This window comes from Myodes glareolus, chromosome 11 (assembly GCF_982192425.1).
Source record: "Myodes glareolus chromosome 11, mMyoGla1.1, whole genome shotgun sequence".
Taxonomy (NCBI): domain Eukaryota; kingdom Metazoa; phylum Chordata; class Mammalia; order Rodentia; family Cricetidae; genus Myodes; species Myodes glareolus.
The window spans coordinates 40,203,400-40,230,825 of NC_142036.1; the positions used below are offsets into that span (position 1 = coordinate 40,203,400).

The following is a 27,426-nucleotide window of genomic DNA, read 5'->3' on the forward strand; positions in this document are numbered from 1 at the left end:
CCTGGGCTGGTTCATTCTTCCCAGCTTCCACTCATAGCTCCCTGCTGCTAGCCCTAGGGAATCACTGCCCTCTGTCTGAGTTACCTGGAATGAAATGATGTAGGGAATGGTGGTAGGGGACTGGCCTTTAACCACCTGACTCTGCAGGTGAGCCCGCATGCACACAAGGATGACCCTTTAATACCTGAGATAGGACTTCAGAGCCGAGGGCATAGGGTAACCTTTAGGCGGGTGATTAAGAGGGAAGAAAAGTCTACCTGGATGTCTCTGAATTTATCCCAGGAATGTCACCTACATGAAAACAGTGTTTCTCTTTTACTTTTTTGTTCACTTTTTTTGTTGCTGTTTTGCTTGCTTATTTTCTTTGAGACTGTATCTTCCTAGGCAGCATAGGCTGTCCTTGAATTAGTCATCCTCCTGCCTCTGCCTCAGCCTCCAGAGTACAAGGATCACAGGGGCCAGCCAGGGGACAGAAATAATCAAATACTTGGATGAGTAACTGAACGTCTGTGTAAAATGTTAATAGCAGTTACCTGAGTTTCCTTGTTGGGATGAAGTTGTTCAAGGATAAATTAATAATCATTCTTTTCTTTTTTCTTTCCCTTCTTTCTTTCTTTTTTTTTGTTTCTTTTTTGGGGGGGGTCTTTTTTGTTTGTTTGTTTGTTTGTTTTGTTTTGAGGTACGGTTTCTCTGAATAATCCTGACTGCCCTGGAACTCACTTTGTAGATAAGGCTGGCCTTGAATTCACTGAGATCCACCTGCCTCTGCCTCCCAAGTGCTGGGATTAAAGGCATACACCTTCACCACCCAGAAGTCATTCCTTTCTCTAGAGTCTTATCTTTAGATTTTTCCCACGGTGCATATACTACTTTTATAACCAGTAATATGATGAAGAAATTTGGTACCCAAGTATTCTCAGGTTAACCTTAGATTATTAGTGTTTGTGGAGCAATTTCTGTTTATAATTTATTATTATAATTTATAATTTAGTCTTAGTTTCCTCGTTGAAGAGGCCCTACAAGACACCTCATTTGTTGGGTGGCTGGGAACTAGATGAAACCAGGCATTCTTCACATAATGCCTATGACACTGGAGAGTCTCCCTAAGGTGACAACAGTCTACCTAATTCTCCTGGTGAGGTGGGAATGGAGACTGGTCAGCTACAATTAAACCTTTCCTAGGCCACTAACAGAGAACATAGCACCAGTTAGCACTATATTGGGGACAATTCCTCAGGCTACAACATCTGAAGACTGTAAGAAGCCCAAGCTCCGGGGCTGGAGAGATGGCTCAGTGGTTAAGAGCATTGCCTGCTTTCCCAAAGGTTCTGAGTTCAATTCCCAGCAACCACATGGTGGCTCACAACCATCTAAAATGCGATCTGTCTGATATCCTCTTCTGGCCTGCAGGCAGACACACAGACAGAATATTGTATACATAATAAATAAATAAATATTAAAAAAAAAGAATCCCAAACTCCAGTAGCTCTAAGTATTTGTGGTATTTGGGACCATGTTCAAAGGGTGCCACCAGAGTTGATGTAACTGCCCCACCAGCAGCCTACTAGGGATCTTACCGATGATGACAAGGATGAAGAGCAAAGTGGCCACACCTCCTATTATGTAGAACATGATGCTGATGTGGTAGGCGAGCTTCTCCTGGTCTTTGATGTTGGGTACCAGAACAGGAGGGACCAAAAACCCAATTGCAATTCCAAGCTAGAGAAGACAGATACATCAGTCAGTCAGTTATCAAATGGCCACGAGCTAAGAGACAAATTTAGAGGTTGCTATTAGGAAACATAATTTCTCAGGATGAGGAGATAGCTCACTCAGTAAGGTCCTGGCAGGCAAGCATGAGGGCCTGAGCCCACACACCTAGCACCTACATTAAAAACTGGGTGTGGCTGCCACCCCAGCATTGGGAGGACCGAGCCAGACAGATCCCTGGAGCTCACTGGCCAGCCAGCCTAGCAGAATCAATGAACTCCTGTCTCAAAAGTCAAAGCAATGGAGAAAGACAAGCAGTGTAAACTGTAGTCGGATTTTTCTTTGGGCCGCCAGCTCACAAATAACGACACAGAGACTTATTATTAACTATGAAAGCTCAGCCTTAGCTTAGGCTTGTCTCAATAGCTCTTATAACTTAAATTAACCCATTTATTTTAATCTACATACTGTCATGTGGTTTGTTACCTCACCTCTCTGTACTGCCCATGCTGCTTCCTCATGTCTGGCTGGTGACTCCACCTTCTTCTTCCCAGAGTCCTCTCTGTCCCCAGAAATCCTACTTATACCTCCTGCCTAGCTATTGTCTGTTCAGCTTCTCATTACACCAATCACAGCAAAGCATTTCACCCAGGTGACCCACAACAGTCAACCTCATGTCAACAAGTGCACACATCCTCACGAGCATGTACACATACTGTACACGCTCACACACACACATGCACAAAGCAATTTAATTCCCAGCTTCCAGTTTCTGCTCACACAAAAATCAGAATTATTTCCCCCATCAAGATTCTTTCGGTTGACAATTTGACTCATACACACTTCTGACTCAAAAACTATGGGGAAAGAAATCACATGGCAGGCTGGCTCTCTCAAATGCAAACTAATCAATAATGGTTCCCATAGCTCCAACTCTGGGGTACAGTAATATAATGTTGATTTTCTTTTCTCTTGTGCTATTGAAATCAATTTCATTGAATCTGCTAGCCCAGTTCTTAGAGCTCAGTTGAAAAGCTTATATAACCTTTAGCCACAGAACTTGCCTTCAGTGAGAGCTGGAAGATGTCAGCCCATTTATAAGCATGAATGCTTCGGTTCATTGTGTAATAACTTAGCAACATTCAAAGTTTCTGTAACATGAGGTCACAAACAGCTGCAAAATGGTTACTCACCCACCCACGCACACACACACATGCGTACATACACTCAGACACAAGTTAAAATATCTCACGCTGGTGTTGGAGTGCAAAACTCCCAGGACCTAGCAGATAAGATAACTTGGGTGTTCCTGAGGTCAGAAACACTGTGAATCAGCAGTAACTAACATACAACTCCCAAAAGTCCTTCTGCCATCATTAATTGTGGGGAGTCAGGGCAATCCAGGACTTTCCCTGAGGCCCAGGTGTATGGAGAAGGAACATAGTTTCTTGCTAAAACCAGGAACGTGCTTGGCAAGGCCAGAGACTTGGGGCAGCTGCAGTTTTGGATTCTGGGAGCCTCCTTTGCCTGTTTGAAGGCCTGTGGTTATCAGCTCCAAGGTCCCTGAGCGCCCAGTCTGTGGTGGCCTGTGTTCCCCTTGTGCAACATCAGTTCAGCTTGCAGCTGAGTCCGTTCTGTTGTATGATAGCTTGACAGCACCTGATGGTTCTGTCCCATTTGTCCTGGAAACAGTATATAAGATGTCATCTTCTTAATAAACTTGCTGATCTTGAGCCATCAACTCATGAAAGACTTTCTGACTCCAATTTTCCTATCTTCTTCATTTTTTCTCCTCGCTGGCCCTCCCCCTCCGGAATCTGTCACTGAAGAACAGCCTGCTGGTCCAGGTCACATAACACCAAGGCAGAAACTGGAGAGAGTTCATTGACTAGGGCAGGCTTCCCGCTCCACGAGCGGAGGTCGACTGGACCGACAAAACTCAATCCCTGGATTCAAAGCCCGTGTGCTCCGTGGTACTGAAAGGAGTGGCAGGCAGACAGTTTGATCTTCCTCCTCACTGTCACACCCTTCCGCTGTCAAGTGAGCCTCCACTTACTTCCTGTGCTTCCTTTGTGCGTTACTGTCCATCAAATGGCCCCCGGTGGTTCCTAGCTCTGGAGTATGCAGAAGGCTGCTTGAAGGGACTGGAATCACAGCTGTTGAGAACACTTGAGGTTCTTTCAAAGGACCCAAGTTCTGTTACCAGTGCACATATTGGGGGACTCACAACCACTTGCAACTAGTGGTTAAATCTGGTGACCTCTTTTCTCTCTCTCTCTCTCTCTCTCTCTCTCTCTCTCTCACACACACACACACACACACACACACACACACACACAGGTACACATGCTAAACAAACAAATAAATGTAAAAAGCATGGTTTAAAAAAAAACATGTGACAAACAAAAGGCTGGAGAGGCAGAATATAGGAAATGAAAGTCAAGTCTTTCTGCGTGTCCTTTCTGTAACCTCAAGGAAGACATCACCATGCTTTGGTAATGTCAGGGCTATTTCCAGGGCATAGTTAAAAACATGTCTGTGTGACCTGAGGTTTTTGAGCACTGTGGGACAATGATCTGTACCCTGTCAATTGTATTTCAATAAAACGCTGATTGGCCAGTAGCTAGGCAGGAAGTAGAGGTGGGGCAACGAGAATTCTGGGAAGAGAAAGAGTCAGTCTGCAGTCATCACCCAGACACAGAGCAAGCAAGATGTAACTGCCTCACCGAAAAGGTGCCAAGCCACGTGGCTAACATGCACAAGAATTATGAACTAATATAACTTAAAAGAGTTAATAAGAAGCCCGAGCTACTAGGCCAAGCAGTTTATAATTAATGCAGACCTCTGTGTGTTTCTTTGGGACTGAATGACTGTAGGACCGGGTGGGGCAGACACCTCTGTCAACATGTGAGTTGCAGACTCTGCCACTTGTACTCTTGGCTCATGCATTAGAGAAGCAAAGATAAAGTCAGCAAACCATCAACACTGGCAGGTAGCTTGGTAGCAGTGTTTGCCTGAGATGAGGAAGGCCTTGGGTCCATCCTGAGCACTGCCTCCCACCAAATTCACCTAATTTATTATGAAATGCAACATATGCTATGTCAATCTCTGAGGCCATAGAACCTCTGTCTCATCCCCATCCATGTAATCTGGATCAGCAAATCCCTGTGTGAGTCACAGTTCAATCAGAACCCTAGCACAGTGCTGTTCTTCCCGGGCTTGATGGGTCACGGGGTCAGGGAACTTTGGACCCACACCGTAATGAGGGTCTGGGTCCACAAAGAACAGGGAATGGCTGGATCCCCTCTGAGCATTGACTTAAGGTCCTGGGCATTTCATCTTCCCGACACAAGCTGTAAGGCAAGACAAACTCTGTTCTTCTCCATCAAGAGACGAGACAAGGTGGGAGCAGACATGAAATGACTGGGAAGTGAGTATGATGGGGTGCACAGTATAAAATTTCAAAAGAATCAATAAAAATATTGTGTTAATTAAAAAAGAAAAAAAGAGACAAGAACCCCAATAGAGAATTACTGACAGAAACTCATGTCTCCGTTGGCCACACATCTCCCAGGCATCCTGGGCTATTCCTAGAAAGATAAACTCTCTCCAAGCCCTAGGCCTGAGCCCCAGCGAGCTGATTCCTTTCCCTGGACACAGTCTCTAGGATGAGCTAAATGCATTCCTCGGAGCTTCAGAGTTCCCAGAAACTAGTTCTCTATTGCTGAGTCACAAGTGTCCCTCCACTAGGTCAGCACCTCTCCCTGTAGGAAAGCCCTCGGGGTCATCTGGTCTCCTGCAATTTAATCTAGGCTTGCTTTGCTCCTTGAGGGGCTCATGCCCTGCTGTGCTATCTTCTCAACAAAATCTTCACCTTTCCTGCTTTCTACCTCTGCAGACGCTGCACATAACATAACACACTTCACGGTAGCAAAGGGACAGTTTGCTCTGGGGCCAAAAGTCTCCGTTCAATCCCAGCTCCATCAGTTACTTGATTTCCAATGTCTGTAGTGAACTCATTCTTAGTACCAGTTTCCTCCTCCTCGAAAAAGACAACTCACTGGGTTGGGCTCACTCCTTATCTGCAGTTCCTGTTCTTCTACTTCTCAGCCTCAGTGGGCTCAGGCAGTGGACCCGGTGGACTCACACACAAGCCTGGCTTAGTAAATGTTCCCCTACCACCGTCCTCCCCTGGCTCTCTACCACCTTCCCCTCCCGCTCCTCCTGTGTGCTCTTTCCCAAATTCCTTCAGTCTCTCACAGTTTCCTTCAAATCCTTCCTTCCCCCTTTCTATCTGCCTTCCAGGCAACTGCAGTCTCGCCTTCAGTCAGCCTGTCAGTGCTCACAGTTTTCAAAGCTTGCTGGCCACACTGCCCTGCTCTGAAGTATTCAAGGAACTGCACCCACCCCCACCCAGAAGAAGAAAGGAAATCAATCCAGCATTTACCTCCTCCCCCCCCCCCCCCCCCCCCCCGGCATGCAGCTCTGGGCTTTTCTTGCCACTTCCAGTGACTTCCCAGTCTCGTCTTGTCCCATGTCACTACTGATCCCATAATCCTCTTATCCAGGTAGGGCAAATCATAACGCCAACCCTATGGTTTGCCCCTTTTTTGAAAATTCCCGTATTAGTCCAATGCCATTTCAAGGGCAGTCTCTTTACAGTGATTTCCCCAGGCAAGCATGATCTCCTTGCCATAACCTTTTCTGAGCCTTTGACTTCCGCCATCTTCCTGACATTTATGGGCTGGTGCCTAGTGAGCAGGCTCCATGTTTCCTTGATAAACAGGTGTCAGTGAACAAATGAGCGGTAGTTAAGGCTTCTTGGGAGGATTCCACTTCCAGAGCCAGTTTGTCCATGTGTCCCAGACTACTGAAAAGATGGGTTTGGAAACTGTAAGACCCTCACCCCTTATTCTGAAAGGGCAAGAAGAAAGTTTCTAGCAAAATGTTTTCCCAGGAAGATAGTGGCCTTCCCCGCTCCCACCCAGAAATTATGCCCGGCCACCTAATACAGGCTGATAAAGATGGCCTGACTCAAAAACAGGGTGGCCTTGCTCTAAAAACAAAAAAAAAACTAGCTGACACAGCAGGATGAGATAGAGCAAAAGACCTCGCACCCGTGCCAAAACAGTTTCAAAAAGCCTCTTTGTAGCTACACCTTTAAAAGACTAACCCGGCAGAGGGAGCTCAACTCCTCTCTACCTCACTGCATGGGGGTTAGAAATGAGTTCCAAACATGTTTGTATTATGCTAAATAAACCTTGTTTATTACAGTCTGGGCCTCTCCGGGGGTCTCTCTCTGGGGATCGTAATCTGGGCACCACAGAAACCAAAAATCTAGAAAAGGTTCTTGGAGATCATTTGCTATTTTGAAAGGCATATCTGAGCTAGCAAACATCTCAGCAAATAAGGGTTCTTGCCATCAAACCTGAGAACCCGAGTTCCAGTTGAATTCAACCCCTAGGACCCATATGGATGAAGGAGAGAATTGACTGACTTCTGTAAACTGTTCTTTGACCTGCATATATGCACAATGGCACTCATGTGCATGAACACACACACACATACACACAGAAGTATGCATGATAAAAAAATGAATAAATATAAAAAGCATGGTTAATGGGTTTTGTTTTTGTTTTGTTTTGTTTTGCTTTTTCGAGACTGGGTTTCTCTGTAGCTTTGGAGCCCGTCCTGGAACTAGCTCTTGTAGACCAGGCTGGCCTCAAACTCACAGAGATCCGCCTGCCTCTGCCTCCTCCTTTAATCCTCTGCTGGGATTAATGGTATGCATCACTACCTCTTGGCTGGGTCTTTTTTTTTTTAAAATCAGAGGTCCACAAAAGAATGAGACTCAATCAAGACTGTCATACCTCAGATTGCTTAAAGCCCATATGAGAGATCTTTATTTTAGATTTATCTTTTTAAAAATTTTTTTTCTATACGTACATTGGTGTTTTGCCTGCCTGTATGTCTGTGTGAGGGCATTGGATCCCCTGGAACAGAAGCTACACACAGTTGTGAGCTGCCACGTAGGTGCTATCTCCTCTGGAAGAACAGCCATTGTTCTTAACCACTGAATCATCTCTCCAGTCCAATTTATTTATTTCTTATGTGTGTGTGTGAGCATGTGTGATTTATAGGTCCCATATGTGTGCAAGAGTCTACAGAGAGTGAAGGTAGGCATCAGATACAATAGAACTGGAGTTCTAGAAACTTGTGAGCCACCATGTGTGTGCTGGGACTCGAACCCAGGTCCTCTGGAAGAGTAGTCAATGTTCTTAACCACTGAGCATCTCTGCAGCCCCCATATGAGCAGTCTTAAAGCACACAGTATGATGTTCCTCTCCCAAGAACATTTCCCATAATGAAATGATCTAATAAATATGTGTTACTATGTAGTTTGATGTATATTAGCAATGGTCTTATACTCTAAAGATTAATCTGAAGCTAAGCTCACAGACTGAACTGCTCAGGCAAACCTGAACTGTATAGATAAGCATAAGAATAACTATTACATGTATGAAATTTTAAATGTGCTTAGATATAGTATGCCCAACTTCTATTCCATATAATACCATACCAAGTGTGCCTGGGGACCAAAGGCTAGGTAGGCCCTGGTCTCTCAGGCAAGCAGAGAGTGACCACCACTAAAGCGCCACCAAAGATCAAGTTCAAGTGAACAGCTACGTGAAGGTGATCTTCCACATTCTGCTTCTTGTCCCCTCATAGTGGTGCCTGGCTGAAACACCACAAAGTCGATGCAATGCGAGCCTGAAGTCTCTAACACAGAACCCTGGGGTTATTAATATGGGGGCTGGTGAGGTAGTTTAGCAGGTAAAGGCGCTTACTGCCAAAACTAATAATGACCTGAGTTTAACCCCTTGACCTCACATGGTAGAAGACAGGAAAGTTACTTCCTGACTTCCACACACACTTACTTGCACCACCGCCACTCCACACACCCCCTGCACACACGTATGAATAAATGTAAAATAAAATAAAAGCCTTTGTCGTATCCCTTGGCGAGTAAGCAGTAAGTAAGTAGAGCCCCACCAAGTCTCCAGGTTTGTCCTCAGAGCTAGGACTGTGCTGGTGGCTCACAGGGCAGGGCCACTCTTGGGTAAACCTGCTAGAGAGTAACTGACTTGGGCAGGTGGAACATAATGGAGGGCCCAGGGGCCCAAATCATGCAACAGAGGTCACATTTGGACCTGTGGAGGCGATGTAGCATGGGGTCCTGGGACGGAGTCTGTGGATACCATGCCCCCCACATACACACACACAAAGGGAAGGCTGGCAGGGCTACCGGCATTCTGACCCACTGCAGAGCTGAGAGCATGGGACTGCAGCTTAACCCTGAGAACCTGAGAACCCGCTCCTGGCTACCCAAGACTGCGGGCAGCTCTGAGGAATAAGCCATGGCGGGTAGCACTGTTCACACATGCAAAGCCTACTCAGATGACTCTATGTGAAATCCCCAAATCCAAGCCCTTGGCTTCTTTTGAAAAGGCCAACTTGGGATTAAGGAAGTAGCAGGCCTTTGTGAACAAAAACGGCCCCACTGATTTATGGGAGATCACTCATGAGAGGGGTTTGTGGAACTGAGGGTGGAGCTCAAGTGTAGAGAGCCGAGGAAACAAGGTCATGGCTGGTCAAACCCAGACTTTCTTAGAGCCCCACCAAGTCTGCAGATTTGTCCTCAGAGCTGGGACTGTGCTGGTGGCTTACAGGGCAGTGCCACTCTTGGGTTTCCAGAGTCCCGGAAATGGAGCGCAAGGGAAATGGGGGGGGGGGCAGTTGTAGAAATGAAAGTAGCCCAGAGTTCTTGATTCCTATAGAAGACAATAATAACAAGGGGACTGAGCCATGGCATCATGTGACAGGTGCTGAGTTAGTCCCCATTCCAAAGCCGGCTGAGGAAACTAGCCTTTACTGACGTCGCTTGCTCAGTGTCCCCTCACAATAAGTGACGAAGCTGGACTTCCAGCTCAGGTCATCACATCCATCAGACTGTGTGCGGCAGCAGTTAGCTGTTATTCAGACTGGAAGGGAGCCCTGGGTGTGGTGGCGTGTGCCTGGCTGTGTCCCAGCGCTTGGGGAACTGAGGCAGGGTTATTGGAACTTCATAACTAGTTCCAGGTTATTCTGGGCTATGACACTGTCTCAGTAAAGACTGAGAAGATGCAAAACACCAAACAAGAAGGAGAGAACCTAATAAATATATGCTAAGCACCTACTGTGTGCTGGACAACACCCTGAAGAATTTTCCACACACTGTTTTACTTATGCCCCTCAGATCCACCCCTGCCCCGAATTCAATAACCAGCTGACACAGACTCACAGGACTTCCCTTTCATTTGGGGAAGAGGAGACAAGAGTGAGTGTTTCAGGAACCAGCCAGCCAGGGTTGCAGCATGCAAACCTCACTCTGGGTTTTTCACATTTGACAAGAGAGACAAAGGGGCAAAGTTCTACTTCGATGCCTCCAGAGTCTTCATCCTGTGTTTGCCCACTTCCTGCCCTTTGACAGATAAACTGGCCCAAAGGAGACGAACTGTTACCTTTGCCTGCAAAACTGCCAGACATAGAGTCCAAGTGGTGGCCGATTTTGAGTATCTTTCCAGTTTTCTAGCCTGCAGACTTTCTTAGCCATCCCCACCCCCTCTTTCCTTTAAATGTAAATGCTGGTTGGTTGGTTTGTTTGTTTTAGTATTCTCTCTCTCTCTCTCTCTCTTTCTCTCTCTCTCTCTCTCTGTGTGTGTGTGTGTGTGTAATCAGAAGGCGATTTTGGGAGGTTCTCTCCTTCTACGATGTGGGTCCCGTGATCAGAGATTGAATTCAGATTATCAGGCTTGGTGGCAAGTGCCTTTACCCAGTGATTATATTGACCTGCATGGCGATAACTTTCAATGCCAATGTCCGGTCACCAACCTTAGAGCTACTGCTTTACTGATTACCATGAACAAGACTCAGTTCCTCTTCTAGAATGCATGCCTCAAGAAATAACAAGGGTGGGTCTCATAGAGCTTTCTTCTAGGAAGCTGACCTACTCTACCTTATGACCCCAGAGAGAAAACCGGAAAGAAAAAGAAACCTAAACCTATTAGCCAAACATGTCCATCAATACGACAAGAGAGCAGCAGGAGCAACATGACCTTGTCATTTGAGGGGTTATTAAGGGGCCACTGTACCCCCAAACATAACCCAATGTTCAGGACTGAAATCATCTCCCTTTCTTCTTACTTGCCCCAACATTTTTACCACTGGTCCCTCTGACTGGTTTATGGTCTAAATCCAGGCCTGTCTGAGCTGTGCAGGCCCATGGACCACGTGTACCAAAACAGCTATGGATGAGGCCCAATGAAATCACAAACGTATGTAAAATATTAGGAGATTTTTGTTTGAAACTCCATTACATAGCAGCGTCACAAGGACAATCTGCTTGTGACAATCTGCCTTCCCTTAAATGTAAACCCCACAGGTACAGAGGCCTGCCTGTTCTTGTTCACACAGCATCTCCAGTGATCAGATGGCTTGGCATGCAGTAGACACTCAATGATTGTTCAAGAAATAAAATAATTGGCTACGTTGCCTTGTCTCCTAAAGTCACATGATCATTCAAGAGGACAATGGCCTGCATCTACTGGCTTTCATTTGTCATTTGGCCTGATGTTAAATAGGAAGACACAGGAACAGCAGTAAAATTTGTGCAGATAAGAGAGACAGAAGAAAGACTGGCCAAGGTTGTGGGGATCAATTGAATAACTAGAGGTCTGGCCCAAGATGACAGGAAGTACATGAAATTCTAGATAACATAATACATGCCATAACCAGGGCAGACAGTGGAGAAAAAAGACCTGTTGTGTTATCAGGGCCCCAGACTATAGCACAACTGACTCCATGGTGGAAGTATGGCCATTCAGGCCACAAAATTCAGCATGAAGACAGTACAATCAGCCAAAAACAAAAACAAAGACACAATCCATCAAAGTCCATAGTTCTGGAAAAGTCTCTAATGTACTCACTTTGTTTTCTTTTTTTGCGCTTAAAAGCTCATCTTGAGGAAGGCTCAATGCTGTATTGAGTCCTGAATGCTCGGTGTAGTTGCCAACCAGCTAATAAAGTCTTTCTATTGGCTTAAACCCATATCTGAGCAGTCTTCTCTGGCGGATACCCCACAACACATGGAAACAACACCTTCAAACAGCTCTGACTTCACTAGGGTTGCCAAGCCCCACCCAGTCCCATTCATTCCCAGGAGGAACTTGCCCCTAACCTACCAAGCTCCATGTTCTGAGGGTAGGGAGTTAAGTCAGTTCTGAGTTGAACCTTAGATCTCTCACAGAGGACAGAAGAACAGTCAACTGTGACCTTTCTAGCATCCAAAGGCACCAGGAGGCTCTGAAGGACTTCAGGATGCCCAGGCAGCAAGGATCAAAGGCAGCCTCCTCTCAGGAACCCAGAAGTTCCAAGAGGTTCCTACAACCAAAATGATCAGAATTTACTTGGGACAAGCTAACCCTAAAGACTAGAATGTTAAGCCTGCCAAATGGAGGGTATAGCCCCTAGTCCAAGGTTTTTCTTCACAAAACAGACAACCTCTTTTCTTTCCTGTCAAAGGGCAAGCCTGGAGTCTTTAACTTTGTTTGTTTGTTCGGGTTCAAGAAAGAGCACCCAAAGTCAACATCAGCAGAGTATTTCATTATTTTTAAGACATCTGCACATCCTGAATATTATCTGGGCCTCAGATAACCCCGTGAAATTCACAGCAGGTGGCCCAATATCCAGATGGGGCAGCAGAGCCCCAGGAAGGCCCCGCTTCCATTTCATAGTGGAATTTAAACATGTGCTGAAGTCACAGGGTCAATCAGGTTACGTTAGACATCTAGACCTCTGAGATTCCTTCCCCAGGCCTGTGTTTCCCAAGGAACCTGCCTGACTTCAGTGAGACACCAAGAAGCAGCAGATCCCAGGAAGACATGGAGGTGGCAGTGGGGGAGGGATTCCCAATAATCCCAAGTGCAGCACACGCTATGTCTATCTGCAGGATGTCTAGGTCGTCATACACAGGTAACATTGATAGTGGACCTCCTATCGACAATCTCTCCACAAAGTCAATCAGAGGGTGGTCTTGGGAGAGGAGACAATGTGAATGTCTCCAAAAGTCCCCAGAATCTTCCAGACCCTGAGACATAATATGCTTTCCCCCTCTCCACAAGCCTTCAAAGAAGCAAACATCAGTAAGGAGGAAAGCTCTCCTTATGCCACAGGAAAGAAAGTAAAGTGCTAAGAGGCCTGCCCCAGTGTCACATGGCAGGCAGTCAGGATGTCTCCTGGGGCTGGGGCAGGATGGAGCAGACACAGAAACAAAGGACTGTAAGATGTGGTGGTTGGCTCGAGGGGAGGAAGTTCTAGAGAACCATAGAGCCCCAAGTCTTCCCAGGCCCCGCCCCATCCCAGCTCCACCTACATGGAGGCCGAGAGGCTTGACAGTCTATGGCTCTTCCAAGACTCACTTCAAAGGCTTTAGAAATTAAGAAAATGATATAAGGGATTTTCTCAAGGTGGGGGTGGGTTCCTGCTACACATAAATGTTGAGAAAGACTAGTAAGAATGCACGTATACACACACAACACACACACACACATAGACACACACCAGCCTCATTCCTCCTCAGGCCTTGTTGTTAAATAGTTGTCTCAAACATGCTCCTAATTTTTTTCTTTCTGCACTGAGAAGCAGAACAAGAAGCAGCACCCTTGGGTGGCAGAGCAGTGATTGGCAGAGAGACCATGCATTGAGGGCTGTCATCCTTCCTACCCTACCAGTGTCCTTAGTCCCTCCAGCATCAGCCAGGCATAGCTTCTTTAGACCCCAGTCCCAGAGCTCCAGCTGCTACAAGGCAGAGCTCTATCTAAAAGTGTGACACACTCACCCCACCCTCTTACACACCCCACATATAAAGGGGGAATAAAGGGGACAGCTTCCCTTGGTAGCTTCTGCTCTCTGCTTCCCAACTCCTGACACCAGAGAGAAGGAACTATCCGCAAGGGTTTCTGGGAAAGTAACTGAGGTTTTTCTGAGCAATTCAAACCAGACAGTAAAAGGAAGTTTGTGGAGCCAGAGTTAGGGCCGGAGATGGATGGAGACGGGGCAATGTTTACCAAGGATGCATTTGGTTCCAGGAGTTTCCACAGACACTGCCTCACTCGTGACAACTCTGAGTCCAGCATTCCTGCTCCAGATAATGACACTGATGCCCAGAGAGGACAGGTGTCCTGCTGGAGGCCTCAGACTCAGCTGCCGCCAGAGAGGGGTCCAACTTCTCTGGCTTATAAACAAAGTCCATGTTATCTCTCTCTCTCTCTCTTGGAGAGGACCAAAACCACAGAGTTCCAGCTTCTGCCCCAGACAGCAAATTCCTTGGGTCTCCTCTTAGACCTAGGGATCTGCTTCTAACAAAGCCCGAGGTAGTTCTGATCTTAGAGGTTCATGGGCCACCTTTAGAGAGACTTGATCTCTATAGCCCCAAGGAAGGAAACAGCAAGACGATTCTCAACTGCTGGTTTCCCCAGATGTCCTAGACAGAGAAGGTAAGTGCTCCTCCAGCCTCTGCAGAACAAACAGCTTCCCCAGTGCACTCAATCCACTCAATCGGGCTCTGTAAACAGGCCCAGGACAAAGGTCCAAGGATGTCTGGGTTGCTCAATGGGCAGCCACTATCCTCAAACAAACATTTCCATAGAAATGAGCCTGGTAAACATGGCTGTCTCACAGCTGCTCACGCCCTACAATTTGCAGAGAAGAAGGGCACACAGTTTCGTGTACAATGTGGCTAGAGAAGACCCAGTCACACCAGCCCAAATGCTCTACACAGAAATTAGGAATGTTCAAGATGGGCTCAAAATGCAAAAGGGCAGCCCATCCCACAACCCCCACCTTGCTATTCTCTATGCTCCTTCCCCTAGGGTCCTCAGTGCTATTGATCTAATGCAGTTCTTGAAACTGAAGGGGAATTGTGTGCTGACATGTGTGGCAGGATAGAAGACAGACTGGGAGGACAAAGAATAACCACACACACACACACACACACACACACACACAATTTGCTAAGTCTCAGGCAGTCCATATAGCCCAGCTGACTGATGTGGGTAAATGAAGGTAGTTAAGTCAAGGAAAGCACTTCTGGAAACAGATCAAGAATCATCAGGGCATGGAAAACAGCTGTGTGCACCCGATAAACCGGGACACCTCCCTCCAGTCGAGTGTTGGGTTTATGAGGGTGTAATCTCCATGCTGCATGGGTGTATATAGAAATGCACACATGCATGTATACATATGTTTACTTATATATATCTGCAACCACTTAACGGTGCATCACTATCTTAAGACACCCATACTCATACCCACAGTCTGCCCTCTTCTCAGGTGCCTCTGTTTCCTTTCTATTTTTAGGCAGGACCGCATCGATAGCCCAGACTGACCTGGAATTCACTCTGCAGTCTAGGCTCAACTCAAACATGCAACAACCCTCCTGCCTCAGCTTCGCTACTGCCAGGATTATAGGTATGAACCACAGCGCCTGGCTCCCCTCTGTCAAAGGTTTCTAGCTTTGCTTTCCTCTGACTCCTCCTGAAATCCTCTATGGAATATCAGGGATTCAACTTTAGTAAGCGATGTCCCCAAACACTCTTCAGACTCCTGGCACCTCTTCTCTCCCTTGAGGTGGAATTCAGTGGAAGCCAACACAAACAGTGCACCATCATAAGGCTCTGCTAGGCTGTCTAATCTCCTGAAGTTGGTAAGGAAGTCAAATCCAACCCACTCCCATCCACCCCCATCTACAAACAGCCTGCTGTCGTCTCTGCCTGCTGGGCCAAGCTGCATCTTGAACTGTGAGTGGAGAGAGGCTGAGTTCAGAAAGCTGGACCACAGAATCTGTAACATCCCACTCTTCACTAACTGAATGATCCACCAGAGAAAAGGGGGTAGGGGTTTGTTCCACAGGATCAAGGAAAGAAAGATGCCCTTCTAAGTTTGGGGAATGGTACTGAGCAAGAGGATGGGAGACAGAGAATAAAGAGAAGGAAGCGGCAGTTTTCACCTTGACCTCACGGTTCCTTATCACTCCTGAAAGGGTTGAACCCTTTCGTCCTGCAATCTGCCCAGTGCTGACTGATGTGGGTTGATGGGGGCATCAAGGGAAGGACATCGGCTAGAAGCGCTTCTAGAAACAGATCAGGACTCAGGTCAGAGAAAGTAGCTGTGTACCTGCTAAACCTCTCCCTCCAGCAGAGTCTTGGGTTTATGAAGGAGGCTGTAGTCTGTGTGGCAAGGGGGTGACCCAGAATCTGTACCATGACAGATTCCAAAGTCACATCACAAAGAAATTTTGTCACCATGGTCTAGGAAAATGACTATTTGTCCTTGCACCTCACTCTGCCTGTAGCCTCAGAAGCCCTGTGGGGACACTGCTAAGAAGTCTTTCTAGGACGGCTCAGCCTCCTTTTGATCGAGCTCTTGGCCACTTTGCTCATTAAGATGGCAATCTTACCAAAAGCAATCTACAGATTCAATGTAATGCTCATCAAAATCCCAGCAAAATTCAAAAGAATGGTACTCAACTTCATATGGAAAAGCAAAAAACCCAGGATAGCCAAAACAATCCTGTACAATAAAAGAACTTCTGGAAGCATCACAATCCCCGACTTCAAACTCTACTCCAGAGCTACAGTACTGAAAACAGCCTGGTACTGGCATAAAACAGACAGGAGGACCAACAGAACGGACTTGAAGACCTGGATATTAGTCCACACACCTATGACAAAGAAGCAAAATATATCAAATGGAAAAAAGAAAGTATATTTAACATGGGGCTGACATAACTGGATATCAACATGTAAAAGAATGAAGATAGACCCATATCTATCTCCATGCACAAAACTCAAGTCCAAATGGATCAAAGACCTCAACATAAAGCCAGCCACACTGAATCTCATAGAAGAAAAAGTAGGAAGTATATTTAACACATTGGCACAGGAGACCACTTCTTCAATATAACCCCAGTAGGACAGACATTGAAGAGAAACAATTAAGAAATGGGACCTCCTGAAACTGAAAAACTTCTGTAAAGCAAAGGACACAGTCAACAAGACAAAACGACAGCCTATAGAATGGGAAAAGATCTTCACCAACCCCACATCAGACAGAGGTCTGATTTCCAAAATATACAAAGAACTCAAGAAACTGATCATCAAAAGAACAAATAATCTAATAAAAAATTAAGTACAGACCTAAACAGAGAACTCTTAACAGAGGAATCTAAAATGGCTGAAAGACACTTAAGGAAATGCTCAACATCCTTAGTCATCAGAGAAATGCAAATCAAAACAACACTGAGATTCCATCTTACACTTGTAAGAATGGCCAAGATCAAAAACACTGATTACAACTTATGCTGGAGATGTTGTAGGGTAAAGGGAACACTTCTACATTGCTGGTGGGAGTGCAAGCTGGTACAGCCCCTTTGGATGTCAGTGTGGCAATTTCTCAGAAAATTAGGAAACAACCTTTCTCAAGACCCAGAAATACCACTTTGGGGTATATATCCAAAGGATGCTTAATTGTGCCACAAGAACATGTGCTCAACTATGTTCATAGCAGCTTTGTTTGTCATAGCCAGAACCTGGAAACAACCTAAATGCCCTTCAGTCAAAGAATGGATAAGGAAAATGTGGTACATTTACACAATGGAGAAAAAAATACACAGCAGAAAAAAATAATGACATCTTGAAATTTGCAGGCAAAAGGATGGAGCTAGAAAATATCATATGTTGTGAGGTAACCCAGACCTAGAAAGACAATTATTACATGTACTCACTCATAAGTGGTTTTTAGACATAAAACAAAGAAAACCAGCCTACAAATCACAACCCCAGAGAACCTAGACAACAATGAGGATCCTAAGAGAGACATACATGGATCTAATCTACATGGGAAGTAGAAAAAGACAAGATCTCCTGAGTAAATTGGGAGCATGGGGACCATGGGAGAGGGTTGAAGGGGAGGGGAGAGGCAGGGAAGAGGGCAGAGAAAAATGTAGAGCTCAATAAAATAAAATAAAAAAGAATCAACTCTAAGAACTCTAAGACCGGGTGGTGGTGGCGCATGCCTTTAATCCCAGTACTCAAGAGGCAGAGGCAGGTGGATCTCTAAGTTTGAGACTAACCTGGTCTACAGAGCAAGTTCCAGGACAGTCGCCAAAGCTGCAGAGGAACCCTGTCTCAAAAACAAAAGACCACCACCAACAAAAGAAGCAATTCTAGAAATAGGAGAGGCGGCTCGGCAATTAAGAGCACTCGCTGTTCTTGCAGATGACCTGAGTTGGGTTCCCTGCACCCACATCAGGAAGGTCACAACCAACTGCAACGGGCTCCAGGGAACTGATGCCTCTTCTGGACCCCACAAGCACCTGCGTTCTTATTCACACACACACACACACACACACACACACAATTTTGAAACATTTTTTTTCCCTTTAAGAATCAACTTAAATTTCAGTTTCTTAAAAAAGCTGTTTGCTTGCATCTTACTGTGCCTGGTACTGAGGCTCCAGACTCCTCCAGACCAGGATTGACCAGCTATTAGGCTTCATTTCCATAACAAAAGAGACAACCCTGACAGACAATCAGCTACCAGATTGTAAGAACCTATTTCTCTATCAGAGAACTTACCTCTTGTCTCTTAGGGGTATCTTAAGAGGGTAGCAAGGAATGACAACCATCATTAAGACCTCCTAGGACATTAAACCCCAGGCTCTCTTCTTAAGACACTGCACAAGTCAGCCGGGCGGATCTCTGAGTTAGAGGCCAGCCTGATCTACAGAACTAGTTCTTAGACAGCAAGGGCTACATAGAAAAATCCTGTCTCAGAAAACCAAAGGGAATAAAGAAGAAGAAGAGAAATACACAATTCAGCCAGGTAGGCAAGATGACCCCAGGAAAAATTATCAGAAAATGACATTTGTGTACTTAAAAATAAATCTGACAATATTTGCGCTGTGTAGATCTCCCATCTGCCTTAGTGGCCAGACTTGCAGTCTCCAGCTTCTGTTTAAGTTGTTCAATGTGTAACCTGGGGCCAGGACCTAAAAGAGGTTTAAGAGTGATGGCATACATGAACTATATAAGCCTATGGTTAGTATATAAGTTAGTAAAATGTTCTGTTCAAGGCTGATTCCCTTTGGTACATTAGCCAGAACCAGCCACAGACTATTATTAAAGAGCTTGTCCAAACGTGGTTGATCGCTAAGCTGCAGAGTGAGTTCTCACTGGGAAGCCAGATTCGTTCTGCAACAGTAAACAGTTCAGCCATCATCATTTTTTTTTCCTGCATAAACTAAGTTCCCTTGAGAGCCAAAATTCTCCTGGACTATCTAAAGACAGTCCCCTAACAGCCATTTATCACCACCCTGTGTACCTGAGCAAACGCCCTTCCGACTTTTTGGAACGCATTAGCTTAGCACATCGTTCCTTTCTATCAACCCCAAAGCTAAGCACGCTAGCAGATTGCATCTGAAGTCATATCTCAAGTGTCCCGTATTGCTGTCACCAGCCTACCTGATGTCTCCATTAGTGACTTTGGTAAATACATTGATTTATGACTGTCTTGTTCTGTGGTTGCAAAAGCTCACGTTAAGTCTCCACAGTGGAACATATTGTTCAGGGCGACCTGAATCTGTGTCCTTGGGCCATGCTCACTCATATTTGGATCAGAATAAGCTGTTTCTTGTTCCCGTCGGTTCGCACCGACACCTCCAGTGACCTGAACCCTTCAAGGCTCACCAATTCATCATCTTGATTTCTTCCAGGAAGTAGAATCCTGTTAAGTTACATACCAATAGTAGGCAACTGTCACGCCCAAAGCCCTATGCCTGCCAATCAGATCTGGGCCCTTTAGCAAGTTTCCGACTTGGTGATAAGAGGGTAGGGTCGGGAAAGCATGCAGGAAGACAGTTCACGGGAATAAAGGTCAGTAGTGCGAAGGACAGAGGCTAAGGCCCTCAGGGCAGGGGTGTTACAGTAGTCTGGGGAATGGTGGCTAAGGCCCCTACCTCCCCTCTTCTGGGAAGACTCCCTTTTCAATTTAGCTTAGCGAAGGACCATTGAGGCAAAGGTAAAAGGAGGTCAAAAACCCGGAATCTGAGCCTCGAGGTGGTGGCGCAGGCCTTTAATCCCAGTACTCAGGAGGCAGAGACAGACAGATCTTTATGAGTTCCAGGATGGCTAGGGCTACATACACAGAGTAAACAAAGCCTATCTCAAAAAACAAAACAAAACAAAAAGCTTGGCATCTGAAGTGTGCCTCTGTTGTGTAGAGACTTGATGTTACGCTTCGGCCACAACATGGCTGACACTTCCTGGTTCCAGGGCCATGCATGTGCGGACAAGGCCTCAGGCGTGACCCATGTGCGGTATGGTTGCATCACCCATGTATAACGCAGTTACATGGCCCTTGCGCGTATACGTGAGCTCCGTTATCTGTGTATGACATAACACATCATGCCACATCATGCGCTAGGCAGCCTTTAAAAGCTGGATGCGCCATCTTCAGCCCTCTCTCTCTGCACGCCGACCTCACTAGGCCTGTACATCTCCGCCCCCTCCCCCCCCAATAAACTCCTAAGCGGGTTTGTTGCGTGTTCCGTGTTTCTGTCTCACTTATGCCAGGTAATTTCACCTGATATTCTAAATTACATACTACTGTGCCCTGTCCAGCCTGTGCCCAGGAGTCACTCAGCCACCCACCTGCCCCCCGTTTATCTGAAAACATGCTAAGGTGAGGGGAGATTAATTCTCCCTCTAATGAGATCATGTTGGCAGCAGCCCGCCTCAGTGAAGCCTCTAGGCCACCGGCCACCATCAGGCCTGCTTTCGAGTCCTAACTCGGAGAAGCCTAACTTTCCCTTTTCCTTCCTTTCTGTCTCTTTCTTTCGGATACCAACCCATGCCTATGCATGCTTTCTCTGGTGTTCCGGGTCTTCTCACTCATCCTCTGACACTCTGCCCCGATCTTACTGATTGCCAGCCTCCATTGCAAAGACAGGATGGCTTCTCTCTTTTCTCTCTTCCTCTTTACCTCCCTAGTCACAGGAGCTGCTAAGAATTGCATTTTGCTTGTTCTTTTTTTTTTTTTTAAAAAAAAACAAAAAACAAAACCCAAATCTCTCAAACTAATAACACTGTCCTCAAGCTTCTGAGTCCATCTCTAAATTATTTCCGTAATAAGAGCCTACAAAAACAGCCCATGTAGTGGTCCACCCCTTTAATCCCAGCCCTCCAGAGGCAGAGAGAGGCAGATGGATCTCTGTGAGTTCGAGGCCAGCCTGGTCTAAGAAGCTAGTTCCAGGACAGGCAGCACTACACAGAGAAGCCTTGTCTCGAAACAAAACAAACAAAACAAACCCTCAAAACAGAGAGGTTTTCAATTGAAAAAGAGTAGGTGTGGAATATTTTTGCCCCTGGTGGTGGTAGTTTAAATTTTTAATATTTCAGGAGAGGGCTTAACTCAGTAGTAGATGCAGGAGGTCCTGAATTCCATCTCCAACATCAAGGTGGAAGAGGTATTTTAAGTATTTTGAGCAGGTAGACCAGTTCCATTATGTTAAGCGCTGGTTTTATTGTGCAATAGTCACATGATCCAACTCATCTTCTCAAACTGAAATAGCACTGGTAACTGCTCCCCATTGCCCCTTCCCCAGCATCTTAGCACACCCATTCTAACGCTCTAGCTGTTTTTTGTTTGGCAAGTCTATGTACCGTAGCATAACACAGATTTTACTTATATTATTTGGTCTTTGTCCCAGTTCCTGGCTCAGAGCTCCAAAACTCTCTGGAATGACCTGAATGACAGAAACATCTTATGTTATTCTTAACGAGTCTGTGGTGACTTGGATGTGATTGCCCCCATAATCTCACAGGGAGTGGCACTTTGAGGAGATGTGGCTTTGTTGGAGTGGGTATGGCCTTGTTGGAGGAAGCCTGTCACTGTGGGGGCGGGCTCTGAGGTCTTTTTGCTTAAGCTTTGCTTGTTTCCTGTTGCCTTCTGATCAAGATGTAGCCAGCACCATGTCTGCTTGAACACCGCCATGTTCCCCATCATGATGATAATGGACTAAACCTCTGAACTATAAAGTGTCACCTCAATTAAATGTTTTCCTTTAGAAGAGTTGCCCTGGTCATGGTGTCTCTTCACAGCGATTGAAACTCTAAGACAGAGTCCCTACCCCCAAAGACCTGAGTTTATGCTAATGAGGTAACAGGTTAAGGCCCCCCCTAGATAGTGTGTGTGTGTGTGTGTGTGTGTGTGTGTGTGTGTGTGTGTAATTAGCATGACTGAGAACAACAATTACTGGGAAATGGGAGCTACCTGTTCTACCTTCCCCATACTGCAGGGAGGAGCCCTCAAGACAAAGCTGTATAAAAACTCTAGAGTCTAGAGACAGAACTCTAGAGTCTAGAACGTTGGATCACAGGAAGTTTCCAGGCTGGGAACACACAGAGTGCTGGGAGGTTGGCCTGTAAGGACCAGGAATAGCTTCGGCATCCTCCCTCTTCCTGTGCCCCACCCAGCATGTCTCTTACATGTCCGGAATGGCCTCCTTTACCAGCCGGTAAGTTTTAAGTCAGGCATTTTCCCCAGCCCGTGAGCCAGTGCAGCAAATTAAATCTTTGGGACCCTCCAGCTGGTGATCTGGTTGGTCAGAAGCACGGGTGGTCCCGGGAGTCATTCCATACACAGTGTAAAGTGGGGCAGCCTTGTGAGACTGGGCTCGTGCAGAGTCTGCCAGTCCGGTTTGCTGTTCGTGAGTCACGACACCCAGATTTGCACTCCTAGCGTTGCCTGTTTGGATGACCGATGTGAGAAGCCGCCCAGCTGAGCCGCAGACGCCTGGTAGCTTCGCCATAGCTACCACCACTTGTGTTGCTTTTCAGGAACTTGGCCATACAAGCCAGCTGAAACCCTTGACCCTTCACTTGGGATTGTGTAAATGCCCAAGACTGACCCGTTGAGCATTTGACCTCCATCCGTAAAGCACACCAACAAGGCCGTTTTCCTAACGCTCATCCTATGTGAGATCAGGGATTTTTTTTTTCCATTCTCCCCTTCAGTTCTTCTCACCTCAGACCATCCTGCTTTGCAACAGAAACCCGCATTAGCTAAGTCCTGTGAGGAGTGCATTTGAAACTTGGGGCTCCTCTCTGTTTGTCTGAAAAATTCTTTGCAGTGATTGGTAGACCGCATGAAAGAGAAAAGGGGTGTGCCTGAGTTACAGATAATAATGATCTAATGGGAGCTAACCAAGGCCAGAATGGACTGGGACTGATGGAGCATGTGATCAAACTGGACTCTCGGAACGTGGCTGACAAGGAGGGCTGACTGAGAAGCCAAGGACAATGGCACTGAGTTTTGATTCTACTGCATGTACTGGCTTTGGGAGAACCTAGTCTGTTTGGATGCTCACCTTCCTAGAACTGGATGGGGGGAGGGGAACCTTGGACTTCCCACAGGGTAGGGAACCCTGACTGCTCTTTGGACTGGAGAGGGAGGGGGAGGGAAATGGGATGAGGCAAGGAGGTAAAAAATTTTAATAATAATAATAGTAATAATAATAAAAACCTGGAAAAAATAATGTATAAATACCTTCTTTCATTCTGGGGGCTGCCTTTCTACTCTGCTGAAAAAATCCTTTGATTCACAAACGTTTTGAATTTTGGTATAACCCATATTATCTTTTTCTTTCAATACCTGTTCTGAGCATCTTATCTAAGAAACCATTGCCAAGTTCAATATGTTAGTCCTTTCCTCTGTGCTGCCTTGAAAGCACTGTATGTTTTCAGAGCCCACATTTGTCTTTGGCCCACTCTGAATTAGGTTTTATGTTGATATAAGGGTCCAACTTCATTTTCTCATATGTGCCTGCGCAGCTTTCCTACCATCATTGTTGAAAACATAACCTTCCTCATTAAAAGACCTGATGACATGGCTCAGCAGATAAGGACTTGCCCGTGAGACTGAGAAGCCTAAATTCAACTCCCTGGAACTCACGTGGTGGAAGGAGAGAAATGACTTCTGAAAGCTATCCTCTGATCTCCACGTGGGTATGTGCTGCACTTTGTGTACACACACACAAACATACACACACACACACACACACACAATGTTAAATAAAAACAGGAATGGGGAGATGGCTCAGCAGTTAAGAGCACTGACTGCTCTTCCAAAGGACCCAGGTTCAATTCCCACCCACATGGTGGTTCACAACTGTCTGAAACTCCAGTTCCAGGGGATGTGGCACCCTCACACATACATGCAGGCAAAACCTCAATGTACATACAAAAAGATAAATAAATCTTTTTTAAAAAATTAGAAATGGAGAGACGGCTCAGCAGTTAAGAGCTCTTGGTGTTCTTGCGGAGAGCATGAGTTTTGTTCCCAGCACTCACATGGCAGCACATAACTGCCTGTAACTGAAGTTCCAGGAAGTCCAACAGCCTCTTCTGGCCTTGGCAGGTACCTGCATATAGGTAGTGCGCATACTTAAAGAAAAGCAAAAGCAACTTTTGATCATATACATGAGGGTTTACTTCGGAATTCTCTCCAGAATTTCACTGTTCTGTGTGTGTATGTAAATTCTCTCCAGAATTCTATATATTTATTTATTTATTTCTGTCAAAGTCATTCTGTCTCCATTGCCGCGGCTGTGCAGTAGGTTTTGAAGCTTGGACACTATTCTTGTCCTCCTGTCATTTCTCCAGCTACTTTGGACCCTTTGAGCTTTTCTATGAACTTTAGATGATTCTTTGATGTTTGCAAGATAGATCAGTTGGAGCTGGAGAGAGACTGCCCTGCCTCTGCCAGCCTCCTTGAGCAGTAGCCATCTTAACGTTATGAAGTTTGTCAACTGGCAAAGCAGAATGACTTCCCGTTTATGTATCTTCTTTACTTTTAGCAACACTTTATAGTTCTCTGTGTGTAAATTTTTCACTTCCTAAGCTTATTCCTAAGTGTGATTGTTGTTTGTTCACTATTATTATTATTGCATTTTGTTTGTTTATTTTTCAAGACAGGGTCTCTCTGTGTATCTCTGGTTGTCCTAGAACTCACTCTTTAGACCAGGTTAGTCTCATACTCAGAGATCTGCCTGCCTCTGCCTTCTGAACGCTGGGATTAAAGGTGTGTGCCACCATCACCTGGCTGTTTTTCACTGTTATTAAAGGAATTGTTTTCTTAAGTTTCTTGCTGGATTGTTCATTGTTGTGTATCAAATGCTGTTTGTATTTGCATCAAAACAGCATAAAATGCTGCTAATTTAGTGTGCAGTTTGCTAGCAAAACTAGAGGAGGCTGGAACCGTTCTGGGAAGGATCCGGAAGAGGAAGGCAAAGTCATAATCTTTCCAACCTCTTGAACACTATCTGCTTTTTCTTGGTTGTGCTTGGTGGCTGTAGAGCTCAGACAGATTTGCAAAGGTTGTATAAAGAAGTTATTTTGGCTGGTTCCAAGTTGTTTATTTAATATCTCTGCAGGGAAGCAGGGACCTAGAACCATCCTGCTAACGTCACTCTCCACCGCAAATAGCGTGGCTTCAAGGAAATGGTTATGGAGCCAAACTGGTGAGAGCAGAGCCAAGGCTGGGAAGTAACCAGACAGGCTAGGCTAGGCTTGGAAGAGGGAAGCGGTTCAGGGTCTGCAATGGACTAAAGCCAAGGTGGGGGCCAATGAGGCCTGCCTGGATCTCCTCCAGGATGCTAGAGAACGTTAGAGAGCCAGGGTTAGAAGTACCTGCAATGGATGCGCTTCCCATTCTATCAGAGCTGCCCCTGGACCTTGTTGGCTGCTCACAAGCCTAATCTGTCTCCTCAATCTGACAGATAAGGGGCCCAAGTTCCCCTTCCTTCTAACTGGACACCAGACACAGCATACTGCAAATACACAGTACATCAGCCTTGGCAAGAATGGCTGCATACAGGCAACTCCCTCCTGTGGACTCTGTGTCCTTCAGACTCAAGCTCCTAAATGCCAGCCTTGTATGGGAGTCAGCTGAAAATAAAGAGACCTGTATACAGAAAACTACAGAATGATACTTCCATATCTCTGAGCTCTCCCTAGAGAGCTGGTCAAGGACACCTCCACCAGGCATCTGAAACCCAGCCCTGTGGCCGTGTTTGTGGAAGGCTGGACCACTTGGCCTTGAGAGCAGAAGTCGGTAGAACTGAAACTCAATTCTATGCCACTGTCTCCCAGAGTCTAAGACTAGCAATTTTCCTTAGTCCACGGTTTTAAAATAGAAAATTTAACACTCACACACACGTAAACACACAGAGTGGAGAGGGGACGTCAAGCCTGATGGAACATTCCTACAATCCTGGTTCTCAGGAAGCTGAGGAAAATAAACCTCAAGTTTGAGACCAGTTCAGCTGTACATCAAGGTACGTCTTAAAACCAAAACCCACTGGGTGGTGGTGGTGCACACCTTTAATCCTAGCACTTTAGGAGGCAGAGGCAGAGCACAAAGCTAGCCTGGCATACAGAGCAAGTTCCAGGACAGCCAGGACTACACCAAGAAACCCTGTCTCAAAAAATCAAACAATCAATCATCCAACCAAACAAACAAAAAACTCAACAGCCAAAATAAATAAATAAATAAATAAATAAATAAATAAATAAATAAAACAAATAAATAACACCAAAAAAAAACCCCCCACAAAAAATAGAATCTTTGAATTAGATACTGACTTTAAAAACTAATTTCAGGACCTGGAGTGATGACTCAGAGGTTAAGAGCCCTGGTTGCTCTTCCAGGGGTCCTGGGTTCAACTCTGATACCCACATGAGAGTTCACAACTGGCTCTAACTCTGGTTCCAAGGGCTCTGATGTCCCTTTCTGGCTTCCTCAGACACCGAGCATGCATGTGTATGCTCAGTCATACATGGAGACAAAACACCCATGCAGGTAAAATTTAAAAAGAAAATCAAAACGAAACCAATTTCATAAAGCAGACAATGAAAAACCGTGACTATGATTTCATTTCCATTAGCACCCAGGACAGGCAGATACAAACGCAAAGAGTGCCAAGTAGAACGGCGCCGGTTCCCAGCGGCTGGAGGGAAGGGGAGGGAAGAATTGCTGTTTGACGGTGATCTTTGCTGAGGCTGACGGGTGATATCAGTGAATGCAGTCATTCCACTGAACTGACGACTTACTAGCCCTTTATGATAAACTTGGTACATTTGTTTCGTCATGACTTAAAAAGAAAAACAGATTTCAAGCCAGATGTGACAACATATTCTTGTAATTCCAACTGCAGGAGGATTACTTTAGCTCAGGTCTAGCCAGGATTACATGACAAGACCCGGTTTCAACTCCCACACCTGGCCCGAGAAATTTTCTTAGGAAAACCTGTACTTATGGTTGCTCTTCAGATGAGAAAGAAAAGAAAGTGGGAAGACAGATCTGTGGACATCAGGTTATAATTTTTGGAGCAACAATTGGCCTTCCTGTTGGGTGGGGCCACACCCCATTCCAATATCACTATTGTAGGCTAACCTCACTCACTGGTCTAACATGGCTGGCCCCATCAGAAAGAGCAGTCCTGAGCCTCTCAGTCACCACCAGGCCCCCCTCTCTGGTCTTCTATGGCATTGCTGGAGGCCA

The 27,426-nt window shown here is 45.8% G+C and overlaps 1 protein-coding gene across 1 annotated transcript in view; it reads right to left on the bottom strand.

Moving 5' to 3' along the window:
• Positions 1-27,426, bottom strand: part of Flvcr2 (FLVCR choline and putative heme transporter 2) — a 59,622-nt gene that overhangs the window by 24,807 nt on the left and 7,389 nt on the right. The window contains exon 2 of the mRNA XM_048449222.3: positions 1,578-1,719. Within this exon, the coding sequence (XP_048305179.1) occupies positions 1,578-1,719 (142 nt within the window). The remainder of the gene's footprint in view (positions 1-1,577; positions 1,720-27,426) is intronic.